The 13,124-nt window shown below is 38.5% G+C and overlaps 1 protein-coding gene across 20 annotated transcripts in view; it reads right to left on the bottom strand.

Moving 5' to 3' along the window:
• dock7 (dedicator of cytokinesis 7) overlaps nt 1-13,124 on the bottom strand; it is a 52,693-nt gene that overhangs the window by 10,896 nt on the left and 28,673 nt on the right. For 4 of the 20 annotated variants that reach the window (XM_042006941.1, XM_042006934.1, XM_042006936.1 and 1 more), the window contains 16 exons: nt 12,113-12,202; nt 9,963-10,052; nt 7,980-8,075; nt 7,716-7,856; nt 7,175-7,288; nt 6,820-6,987; nt 6,527-6,666; nt 6,268-6,437; nt 4,876-5,051; nt 4,553-4,735; nt 4,075-4,234; nt 3,671-3,767; nt 2,897-2,914; nt 1,752-1,848; nt 1,512-1,646; nt 1,244-1,396 (listed from right to left, as the gene is read on the bottom strand). In XM_042006941.1, the coding sequence (XP_041862875.1) occupies nt 1,244-1,396; nt 1,512-1,646; nt 1,752-1,848; nt 2,897-2,914; nt 3,671-3,767; nt 4,075-4,234; nt 4,553-4,735; nt 4,876-5,051; nt 6,268-6,437; nt 6,527-6,666; nt 6,820-6,987; nt 7,175-7,288; nt 7,716-7,856; nt 7,980-8,075; nt 9,963-10,052; nt 12,113-12,202 (2,028 nt within the window). The remainder of the gene's footprint in view (nt 1-1,243; nt 1,397-1,511; nt 1,647-1,751; nt 1,849-2,896; nt 2,915-3,670; nt 3,768-4,074; nt 4,235-4,552; nt 4,736-4,875; nt 5,052-6,267; nt 6,438-6,526; nt 6,667-6,819; nt 6,988-7,174; nt 7,289-7,715; nt 7,857-7,979; nt 8,076-9,962; nt 10,053-12,112; nt 12,203-13,124) is intronic. The other 16 variants (XM_042006942.1, XM_042006944.1, XM_042006945.1 and 13 more) reach the window with 9 other exon arrangements.

The following is a 13,124-nucleotide window of genomic DNA, read 5'->3' as shown; positions in this document are numbered from 1 at the left end:
CACACCTAATTGCAGAAATGATCTAGTTTCCTCTGTTGTGAAACTAAATAATTATAATACATTATTATTCTGGAATTATTTGTCATGTTGGTCTGTTGGTAGATGCAGACATAAAAACCAGCTGAAAATGATGTAATATTCAATCCTTGTGCAAAATAATATTTCAACTGGCATTCTGTACAACGTGACAAACTGAATAATTTTTTTAAACATAAAAAGATACGTGCATCCTATCCTGCTTAAAAGAAACTTAGATTATGTTCTTCCAGCACCTGTTTGTTTTTATTGGTTAATTATGTCAATACTGTTATTGTGCCAATAATATCATGCATCTCTACCTCTTGTCTTCTTAATAAAATCTTTTCGTCATTAACACAGATGACGTATGGTGGTGTCCTGTAAATATTTGTGTTTTATAATCCACTGTGAATTGTCAGTTATTAAAAAAGATTCTGTAAGATGAAGCAGAGTTTACATCAATACACTGATGTCTAACTAATATAAAAAACAGAAAAATGCCAGATAAGATACCCTTAGCTGTCCATGTCGGCAGATATGAGGTAATTAGGACTCGGTGCCACAAAATGCTGCAACACACTAAACGGCTGCTGGATTCGTCTATAGCTCCTTCTGGTTGCACTGTGGGTGACAGTGGATATTCAACGTGTTTCTTTTGGTGCTTTGCACAAGTATGGAGAGTGTCTCGCAAAGTGTCTGCGTTTGTTGTGTGTCATCCAATAGTAACTAATAGTTCCAAACAGCAGACACGCTGTTCTTTTTAGCCACAAATTCTTCTCCATACACATTCATGTTGCTCCTCTTGTTCCCTTCATGTCCTCTACTGCTGCAGCCATTAGCTACATGGAGCAGGCATCCAGGAAGAATCCATTTGATTCAACATTGACACACACAGCATGAATGCACAGCAGCGTTTGGAACAGCATCACATCACTTCCTTGAAATATGCAAATAGGGACTTAGTACTTATCACAGTTTAGCCAGTGGCTGCAGTATGTTTATTGCACAGGCTAGTATCACGATGAAGGTAAATTTTCTACATATTGTGCAGCCCTACAATATAATACAGCCTACAACTTTTTTCTGATATTAATTTAATCTCACTAGTGGCTCTATAATTAAAGTTAAAATTCAAGAGTTTTCTTAATTTTTATTTTTATCCCAGTTTAAAACAAAATCTTATGACTGAATATTTTGGGTTGTTTTGTTTGACAGCTGCACTTACGTTGCCGATCTCAAAGTTTTGCCTCATGAGGAGGTACAGGGAGGCACTGGCATGGGATCTGATGGTACTGATGCTACTGCTGCAGCTCCGCAGGAGTCTCAAACATAGATCAGCACACTGCTCAGTTTCCTCCTCGAAGAGAAGTTCAGGAAACTACAAGGATGGAGTAACACAAAAGTTGATGAATAACAAGTAGATGATTCTGGAAGAAATTGCAAAGGTGTTTTTAAATTAAGCATTCTTAATCATAATAGGCCCGTAGGCTAACCTTAGACACAAGGGCCCTCTGTGTGGCAAAACAGTGCTGGAGGTAGAGGGCGCTCTGGTTGCAGGCCATGCTGTGAAGAAGTACTTTCAGTACGCCACCCAGGATACTCTCCTTGGATTCTGTAACTGATACCGTCTGTAAGGAAACAACCACATAGTTTTTTCAGAAGGAAAAAAAGAGTATAACTCTTTATCTAACAAAAATTTATTTAAATATTTGTACTTGTGTTTGCTTGCATACCTGTACAATGATTTCCAAAGTATCAAGAATTATTAAGTTGGCCTCTGTGGCAAGGTTACCATCAATTAGGGCTTCATGCTCCAGCTCTGCTCTTGTCCTGCAATCAAGATACCAGAACCAGTGTCACAAAATGAACTTCCATATTGTGATGGTGATGATGTGCTCTTGAAATTTGCATGACCTTTCAATTAGCACATTCCAACCAATGATCAGAAACCATATTGGAGTTTAAAGAGGAAACTGTTATGTAGAATCTCAGCCTATTACATAATCTGAGATGCTCTCAAAGATGAGCATATAAAATGTTTTGTGGCCCTGGTAAAATACAAGGCTGCACTGAAAGGTGTCTCTTAACTTGCATGGATCCTTACCTTTTGAAATTACCAATGGTAGCAATGTGTGCTAATCCAGTAACAAGACATTTAGCTAAATCTACATCTTCAATGCCCTGAGGGTTAATAGATTTCAGGGAATTTAATAGACTATCCTTTAATGTTGACTAAGGCTTCAGTAATCCATCCAATCTACATGCTAAATGTTGTAAATCTACGTGTACTAGAATATCTATGTTTAACTATATGAAACTTTACCAGGATAGGTCTTTGGCTACATTGCAAGTTACTTATTTTGTTTAAAATAGAACAAATAATGATCAAAAATAGCTAGTTCTTTCTGAAAGAGCAACCAGACACACAAATCAAAACCCCGAAACAAGAAGCATACTGGTTAAAAAGCAAAACAGACCCACAGCAACCACTACCAACCCCAAGACATGTTGTTACCATGACAGAGGAACTGACGGGGCAAGGGGTTTAGGGTCAAAACCTGGATTCAGGGGTTTCTGTTGGTGCTTTCATTTGCATGTGAGAACTTAGTTAAAATGGAGAAGAAATGGATGCTAAAAACAGAGAATATACACCAGTGGTTACAACATTACTGTCTCACCTAAAATCAATCTGAAAATGATTCAAGGACTTGCTCAAAGTCAAAATTAATCACAATGAAGCCCTGACAAACATGATTTATTCATTTAGTTTCCACTTCAACTGTGATTCTGACATGCATGATGTTACACCATAACATCAGAGGCACTAAAGCAGGGGGTAACTGAAAGCAGCACACAGCAAATGTGGACCATACAATACCTGACTGATCTGTGACTCCTACATAAACACACAGCAACATGAGAAAGCAAATGGATATTAACACAAAAACAAATACTGATACAGAATTTACAAAAGGACAGAAAAAATAATGCTAAAACAAAAAAACAAGAAATGAGTTTATGAAGGACATGTATATTAAGCTTCTAAGGAAAAACATTTAAACACTACATTTAGCATTTATAAATGCTGCATATTGCATTGGTTTATGCTTTCTAATCACTGACTTAAAAAAAACAACAAAAAAAAACAAATGGAACAAGAACACATGAAATGTATTAACATCATAAAAAGGAAAAAATTGGTTGAGGTGGAAGGATTGCTGAATCAATAAGTTCAAAGAGTGACAAAAGAAATGACATGCAACTATTTACCATTCTAACCCATCCTCTGCTGAACACACAAAAATTATGTGCAGATTAAAACAAATCTGGACTGCTTTCTTTAGTTAAACTGCTTCTCCTGTGCTGTGGTTTAATGGAATCAAGCATCAAATCAGAGTCATCAGCAATTCACAGTTCAATGCACTAAACTCTTTAGATTATATTTAAAGATGGGGTTGCTTGTGTAAATTCTTATTTTCTTCTCCTGATGTTAGATTAATTTGAAGAGATATGTGACTCAGAACAGTCTCACTAAAGTTTCAAGATGGGGAAAAAAAAAAAAAAAACTCAGGTTTTCGAAGAACATTTTTAGTTTTTTCTGTGGCAGAGGCAAAAATATGAGAAGTGAATTAAACTGTTTTAAAGTGCATACTTGTCCATCCTTTCGCTGTTCTGTCTCCAGTGGGTCATATCCTTCCTCCATCTGAGATTTTCCTGACTTCCAAAAGCACTGCCAGATGGACTCCGCTCTAAATGGTGAAGAGAAATAATGTACTTTTCGATGTTGGTTAAAGAGGTTGTGTATACACTAGAGAACATAAATAACTGCCTGTAGCTGTATCTACAGTGCCATCGTAAGGTAAATGTGTATATTTGTTGTCTGCACATATGAATGTAAGAGAGAAAAAGGATTATTACCTAAGTATTTCTATAAGTCTTTGCATCACAAATTCACCTCTTTTCGGGCTGAGAATTCCCATTACTTTACATTTGTTCATATGTGTGTCTATCTTCATGTGTGCATGCATGAACAGGTGCTAAAAATTGGGCCCCCACCTAGCTGTCCTCGACTCCGTCGGACCATTTCCTGTCTGGCCCCAATGCTGCCCAATATAGCCTCCTCCAGCTTGGCCTTCATATCTTTGGACTTCTTAAAGGTTAGGCTGTTCATGCGTTCAAATGCCTTCTTCCCCTGCATGGTGAACACAACATGGGCCTTGTATCCATGAAGATGATGATGAGTGAAACACACAGCAGAGAGAACACACAGCAAGAAAGTTATTTGCAGCACACCACACAGCAAGCAAAGCAGGTTAGTACCATGAAAGCAAAGGTGTAAGCAGAAAAGAGCAAACATACAGCATAACAAGGAGGCTCTAAAACACATGAAACTAAAGCGATAACTACAGCATAGAAAGCAGAACATACTGCACACTGCAAACGCCCTTTGCATGCTCTTTACAGTATTACAGTGGTTAACTGATCCAACTTGTCCATATATGTAAGAGTGCTCAATGTTACTTGTTGTGGCTACCTTGTACTCAAAGCAAGAGACACAGAGGTAGAGGAGATCCAACAGACGGTTGAGCTGGGACACTGACAGGTCTGTGAACCATTTCTGCAGCACTAGCTCATCAGCATTCTTCAGGACCCACAGCAGGCAGATCAGCAGGCTGCGACTCGACTCAGCTGAGAAGCTCCCATGCTGGCGATTTGCCTGGAGAGATAAAAGGGGGCCGATTAGTAAGGACAAGAACACAGAGGGAGAGAAAGGAGATTTTAATATTGTGTAGTGAAGTGAGACCTTTCCATTTACAGATTACTGCATATGACTGCCCTGTAGAGAATAAAAATTACCTGTGAGTTGAGTAAGAAGCTACTTGGTCGGGACATTGGAGATGAAGTGGAAGTGCCCGCTATTGCCATAGCAACAGTTTGATTGATCAAACTGTTACCTTCTTCTGCCTCTTCTCCCCCGCTGCCCGCTGCTGCTGCCTGGGGACCACCTGGCCGACCCCACTGGTTGTGAGACTCTAGTAAAAAAACGAAAGGTGAAAACGGGAGATTATACACAGCTTTTTATGGAGGAGAGGGGATGGGGGGGGGGATGATGAACGGCGATACTGATGCTTAATGATAGTATATAGGTAATCATTTAGTAACTGTACTTACTAAACTGTGGAAATAATATAGATAAGACTGTATGGGAGAATCCCCTAATTGCTGTGTTCTGGACTCATCAGTCTGAGTTTCATCCACGTTATTTACATTTATGCTTAATAAACAAGGATGTGAATCTCAGCAACCTTAAAATCAGCATTAGTTAATGGTGCATTCATGAACTGTGCAGCTATAACAGGTACCCTACCCATCAAAGCATTACAACAGGCGTACGAGATATGTGATAACGACAAAATAATATAAACATCATTTAACAGTTTCATTCAGCCGTGGAGTCATGTCGCATTTATAAACCCCATTGCGGACTAATTTTCCTGAAATGACTGAAACATAGTTCAACTTCTGAAACATGCTACTGAAATGAATAAAGATAGTTTTACTCAATGAAATCGCTCTAAATATTTTTAAAATAACGTGCTTACATCAGTAAAACCTACAAAGAATACTGAGTCAATTTTAAAGATATAATACACCTCAAAAATGACTGCAATTACAGGCAGATCCAACTTGTTTAGCTGTATGTGTTCCCGCAATGGATATGACGTTCCCAGTATAATATAAGCGTTTCCATCTTCACAATCTGTAAGAGTTTCAAAAATACTAATATTTCGTCTGCTTTTCAAGTGGAAATGTACTAGAAATGTAAAGGAACAAAAGAACTGTGGGGGGTTTCCAAAAACATAATTTTATGGACTGCTGACCTGGGCAGACATGTCAATGAATGTCTAAAGTGGCTAAAAAAGCAAAAAAAAAATTGAGACAAGCATGACCTAAGCTTAGAGATTAGCTATCTCGTTAAGTTAGAGGGCTACAAAATCCTTTGAAGCTTAGATGATAACCCTCCAGGTTATAGGTGATGTTGCTATTTAAAGGTCCAAATATAACACTACAGTTGCCTTTGCTGATAGCTGGAAACTCAGCCTGTGCAGGTCAAGGGCTCCTTTACAATATCATTTTAAAAACAAGTACAGCAGAAAGAGTTTTTCACCAAGTCACACCAAGTGCATGTTTTGGAGAGCATCTAAGGTCTTCATTGTTTAATGTATGTCTTGTTAAGAACATCTGTACCTGTAAAGTCATGGAGCTGTGGCAGCGTCTCCATGACAATGCCGATGAGAGGCAGGTAAAGCATGGCGACCCGAGCCTTGACCTCAGGATCAGCGTATCGTGGGTCAGAGTCGTGGCTGGACAGGAGGTTGTGAACAACGCTCACCACTTTCTTATGGAGACCAAACATTCTACAGTCAAGCAGTAGAAAAAAAATCAGTAAGAGAGAGGAACGAGATGCACAGAGTTTTCACACTCATTTTTAAACAAACATACTAACCCTTCATTATCTGGGTCTAGTATTACTGAGAGTTCAGACAGTGCTAGTCCAGCCAGATAATGTTGCTCTCTAAACGGGACAGACAGCTCAAACATGTTGGCTATCTTTTGATCTTGAACATGTGTGGAGAACCCAGAGCTCTGTATAAGAAAAGAGAGAAATTTCAAACAAGATGATCATAATAGTCTTACCTACAAGTATCTGACATAAACTTTAAATAACCAAACTTTGAGATTTTTAAAATCCTTGGTAAAACTGACTGTAGAATCTTCCTCAATCTGTTTTTCTCTGACCTGTGAAGTTGCTGAAGATACAGAGGGGGAAGGGGAGGCAGGTGGGGTGAGCAGGCTGCAGGGCAGATTCAGGGTGACATAGTGTTCATGACTGCACACAATTCTTAGGAAATCAAGCCTCAAAGACTCCAGGGTCGGGTTCTGCAGAGCATAAAGCTTTGTGGAAACCTAATGAGGAGAAAATGAACATACTGATGTAAAAGTCTTTGAATGCTGTGAATTGTACTATATTGTTTCACATAAAAAATAAGCATGTGTTGTCCATTCAACACAATATAGCATGCACAGTCCATACAGGTTTAGTAGAAAACTTAGAGACATATGGATTTGTTTTAACAATACAAAATAATTGTACCTGTTTCCAGTATGCCCTGATTAAGGTGAAGACAAAGCCTCGATCCATGACTGACAGCAAATCATTGAGAAAGAAGGCTAGGCTGGTGTTTAGCCTCTCCACTAACTCCAGATCCTGAATGGATGAGAAACAAAAGTCCCAAATCCTCTTTGTATTGCACAAGGTACTGTCAAGGACTAGTATTGTAAGGGTCAAATTTAGAGTACCATATTGTAAGGGTCACCAAAAATAAACTAAACTAAAACAAATAAATAAAAACACTGCATAACCTTGTTTTCTATTCAGAAATTACATCTCTAACTGTTCCTATATCCAGTTGGAGAAATATTGAATTTATTGATATTGTTTATTGTATGTATACATATAGTGATAGATATAGTGTTTGTGGATAGAATATTGTACAAATAAGTATATAGTAATGGTATATTAAATTGTTAAAATAATATTTATATATATATATATATATATATATATATATATATATATATATATATATATATATATATATATATATATATATGATGTAAACCCCTTGTCTTACCTTCTGGAAGCGAGAGACAATGTCACCAGCGATGGTGCTGACCAGGGCTGTGATATCATCCATAAAGCGTTCAGGAAAACGGTTTTTCCTGGGTGACTCTAAGCGTTCGGTGAAGTAGAGGTGGTGGATAATGCTCTTAACCTACAGTTTAAGAGTTTATAAGCATGAGGTCAGAGAGTGTTATAAAATAAAATAATAAAAATAAAAACAATAGGAGGCATATTCAGGGTTATTAAAATGTTATTTCAAGATTTTGCCTCCTACCATGAGTTCAAAGAAGAACCAGGCCTGTTGTAGGGCACCCTCCCGGACGCTTCCACTGCTCACCACCCATTGTAGAGCCAACTCCTCATGGAAGAGCTGAGTAGCAAGTTCAAAATACATAAAAACCAAAAGGTGTAGAGGGAAGGATGGAGACAGAAAGGAAAACAGAAGGCAAAAGAGCCATACGGAAAAAATGTGAGATGCTTGCATTAGTAATCTTTGTTTATTCTTACTTAAAATGCAAATAATTCAACATGCTGTATACTGGAAATAGGAGTTCAAACACATACCTACTGATGTAGGTTACAATATAAAAGGAATTTTATATGGCTAAAAATGTTAACGTTATGTAAAGACAAAATTAATAAATTAACAGATGCTACAGCTTCTTGATGCACTGGACCAGGTTTAAAACCCAGCCTGGGGCTCTTTCTCTAATCTCCCTTCCTGTCTAGCAACTCATAATAGAGGCCACTTGGGCCCCCAAACATAGGAAAATTAATAAATAAATGAATTAATAAAAAATAATCTTGTCCTGGTCTTATTAACCTGGAGGTAGGACCCACAGTTTTAACAATGATTTCAACGACTACAGTCACTACATCAATGAACAATCTAGTAAAGCTTCTGCTCCCCCAACACTGGAAACGGACTTCATTATAGACAAAATAAGGTCAGGTGTAATGATTCAGGTGACCAACTACAAACAGATACCTTAATTTTTTTATTTTATATGTTTTTTGCACTAGAAGGTTGTATCATCTTAATATTGTGGGGATTAAATAATCATCTATTGTGTTTTTAATACTAAGATCAAATATAGTCTGGCTAACACAAATTTTTGTCTGGTAAGTCTTCCTTGATGTGGTTTAAAAAAAGAAAAAAAAGAAGAAAGCAATTTATAATGCTCTCCATAAAAGATTCTATTGTTCACTATGTCATTTTAGTTTGATGGGAAACAAACATTTTTGTACACTCTCAGGCCACTATTAGGTACACTTGTTCAATTGCATGTCAAGACAAATAGCTAATAACCAAATAACATGGCAGCAACTCAGTGGATTTAGTCATGTAGACATGGTCAAGACAACTTGTGAAGTTCAAACCGAGCATCCCAATGAGGAAGAAAGAGGATTTAAGAGATTGTGACTGTGGCATGGTTGTTTGTGTCAGACGTGCTGGGATGAGTACTTCAGAAGCTGCTGAACTACTGGGATTTTCACGCAAAACCATCTCTAGGGGTTTACAGAGAAAATTTCCAGTAAGCAGCAGTTGTCTGGACGGGTGGCCCTCCCGTCAGCTAAGAACAGAAAACACTGTAAAAAAACTGCTTGGTCTGATGAATCTTCAGCTGTGAAATTCAGATGGTGCACAAGAGAAGCCACCATGTCAATATGGACCTTAATTTTTCTAACACCTTGTTGAATCTATGCCATGAAGAATTAAGGCAGTTCTGAAGACAAAAGGGAATGAACCTGGAAAATTGTTATAAAGTACCTGGTGTACCTAATAAAGTGACCAGTGAGTGTATACACAGAACAGCAAACAAGGTCTGCTGAGGAAGACTAATTTGAATGAGAAATTCCTGAAAATAAGCTTTTCTTTCATTTTTATAAATAATATGCTAATTGTTTAACAAGCCGCTTTTTGTGTATTTGTTTAATATTTCTGGTGGGATCATTGAAGCCGATTGAAAATTTCTTTTGTGTGAGAACTGTTCACACCAGATGAAGACTTCCCAGACCATGTGGATACAGCTCACTGTACCTCACAGTCCGCATTAGCCAGACTGAAACCAACATTTAAAGTTCCTCCACATATTAAAAATAAAGTAGATCGGGGACATACAGCATTCAGCAAGACTCCACAACAACCAAATACGACATCAACCAATCCAGAGGCACACATCCACAAACAGGACAGGTGAGGAGGTGAATAAGAGGAGGGTGGGGTTGGCTCCTCCCCCAGTGCAAGTGGCTCTACCTTTTTTGTGGGCAACCGTCCTGTTAATGTTTGCAAGAAACTGGCGCTCTCAGTGTGCGAAGACATGCGATTGCCACAGCGCTCCATGGCCTATGAGTGGGATGAATGGAACCGTGACAGCAAGGTTAGTGGAGGAGCAACAGGAGTGTGGGGTTACTCCTCAGCACACAGGCAGCTGTGTGTGCTGAGTGACACACACCCCCACACACACATGCATAAAAACACACTTTTGTGATCTGTTGCACAAACACATGAAGACACAATACACTACGACACTGGACAGGGGCACAACACTAAACTGTTGTTCCCGTGATCTAAAACATCTGTGGCTTAAGGTAGAGATGCAAAATGGCTGCATACAGGGCCATGCAATCCAAAGACTTTTTTATTTTTCCACAAATTTACAGCCAACTGCTTCATGAAGCACAATTCTGCATCTCTCCAGATGAATCCAACACTGCAGAAACAAAAAAGTAAAAGGAAGACTACTCTACAAAGGCAGAGGCATTATTACTAGTAGATGGGTAATCTAGGTGCCTTGCTATGATTGTAAAGTTACTATGTAATCTTGATTACTTGATGTGTAAATCAAAAATTTCTAATGTCATGAAAACTTAAAATGATAGAAGAAATAACAGCACATGGAAATGTAAAGTAAAATACAGACCTCAGACATTCACACTCACAAATACACCATGCTCCAGTGACAGGGTGAATGGTTAAGTGGGGTTAGAGTCATGCAGGTAAATTTGGCTGAGAGCAGATGAAGTCCCAAAAGGAGAAAAGGAAAATATAAATAAAAGTAGAAAAAGCTAGTCTTCTGACGATGGAAATGATATCTAACACTCCTCTTTTTCTCTATCATCCCAACAACCAGCGCCTCTGTGAAATGTAAACATAAAGATTATGTCTGAGTTTTATGTTTAGAACTAACTGATGGCTGCACTGTAAAGCTTAAATGGGCAGTAAAACCACCATGAAGAGAAAGGAAAGTTTAAGTCTAAAGAATTAATGCAATCGATAACTCTGGTCTTCAGTCAAATCTTTTACTGGATCTACATGGCTTTTTTTTGTGGGTAATGAGAAAAAGAGAGGTGTTGGATGTGATAAGCAAAGAGGGTCGACATCTGAGACTCTTTTCACACATACCATTGACATGTGTCCTGAGTGATCCAATCAAAGGTGTACAGCTCTTGCTCTATAACTTCCCACTCGACATAAGAATGTGTCTCCATTTTCAGATAAGTGACCTCTTGTGATCTTAGCTCAATTACCTGCCTCATATTTTAAGAGCTGGAATCTTTTAAGGATTCAATATTGAAATCCTGCACCTTTCTTAACCCTAATAACTCAGTAAATTAATTAAATGTTAAGTTCAATTATCATCCGGACCTGTCTTGATCTGTTATTGAAAGCCCAGTCACTTGATTTATGACACTTGGACGTGATTCTTCGCATAAAACAATTAGCTAGTAACAGTGGCTACAGAACCTGAACGAGTTGCTTCTAACGAATGGAAAGCAAGTTAACATACATTAACAATGACACTGTAATAATGTATCATTCGTGAGCCAGACTTCATCCAATGCAATATGAAAGTGGGTGTCCATACATTATATGCACATTCACATCGATACCTAGAAGTCACCAGATTACTAAAGGTACATGTTAATGGCATGTGTGAATAAGGCCTAACATGACAGTAGGGGGGGTCATGGAGGAGGCTGTGACTCCCATGTGAGAGATCATGGTAGGGTGTGGCTGAAAGTTTACAAGAATGCTGTAATATTGTAAAGTTTTGGTCTTTTATACTTAATATTACAGTAGCAACACTGTTCGAGGCCTGTAAAGCCCATAGATAATGCAGTTTGTTAAATTTTAGCAAAAAGTGGTCATTAGTCCCAGCCATGATTTAAAGCATACAGTAAGTGCCTTAATGATAGGCTGAGGTTAGGCTGAAAGGGGACATCTAGGAATGACAAATACAGAAAGGCGACATAAAATAAAAACAAATAAGGATAACTTTTTATCAATGACTCATGGAAAGAACACAAAAAACCAAAACTCCAAATATTCCAGTGTCCATTTAGTGTGAGTAAGGTTGTTTTTTTAGTGAGATAAAGTTGAGGACGGGGCATTCATAAAACCACCTGCATGGTTTCTGGAGCGGACCCGGGGCTGGATCCCCAGGGGGCACTACAGCCCATGGTGTGCACCCACGAGTTGGAGCGGTCTAAGCCCTAGAGGTGCCAAGGTCAAAGGACACAAGGCAGGCAGGAAGCAAGGGAACAAGCGAGCAGCACGGGGGAAGGAGGAGGGAAGGAATAATGACAAGTTAAAGAGGATCAGAGGTCATGATTGCTGGAACATGCCAAGGCCCCAGAAAAGGTTAGCTGTCAGTAAATCAAACTCCAAATCAGCACCACACAGGAGCAAAGCACATAGGTTATCTCTCCCTTTCTCACTGCAAGTAAAAATAACTTCCCCTCCCTCAGAGACAAGAAAAGAAAGGTTTAGTTGAGCTTTAGAGGAAAAGGGAACATTCATCAAAATGGGGCTGCATCCATCGTATCATGGTTACAAGTACAGCAAGACCATTAGAAAGGTACATTACATCATTCACTCACTGCTCATGTGTTTTCTGAGTTAAATAAAAATGTTGGAAGGGAAATAAAAAAAACATCATACAAGCCAGAATACATGACAACAGATGAATAAAATTAAAGAAGAAAAATAAAAAAGGGAGAAGGACTGAAACTATACCACAGTTAAAGTCTGAACCAGCTTTACTGATTAAAGTAAATCCAACAAATGCTTTTCACTAACGGCACACACTGAGAATTGTTTGTGTATGCGCCGGTGAGTGACAGGTTGATGTTACAGCGGTTAGAGATAAGATGTCCAAGCTTATGTTTACGTATTGGCTATACAGTTGACAAGCTGATAAAAACTCCACCGGGTCACAGTGCACATGCTTTATGTAGGTTAAGAAATAGAGACTCTAGACACAAACTAAACTAAAATACTTAACAAATCTCTGAGAGCTGCTAGATTACAGCAATGTTAAATGATTAACTATGATATCTGTCATCCACGTGCAGGGTGGACAAGCCAAATAGTACTTAGGGTTAAGTACTCAAAAACCATGGCTCCTTCTGTCTT

This window comes from Melanotaenia boesemani, chromosome 14, assembly GCF_017639745.1.
Source record: "Melanotaenia boesemani isolate fMelBoe1 chromosome 14, fMelBoe1.pri, whole genome shotgun sequence".
Taxonomy (NCBI): domain Eukaryota; kingdom Metazoa; phylum Chordata; class Actinopteri; order Atheriniformes; family Melanotaeniidae; genus Melanotaenia; species Melanotaenia boesemani.
Note: the sequence above shows the minus strand (reverse complement) of the source record. Positions and strands in the feature narration are given on the sequence as shown.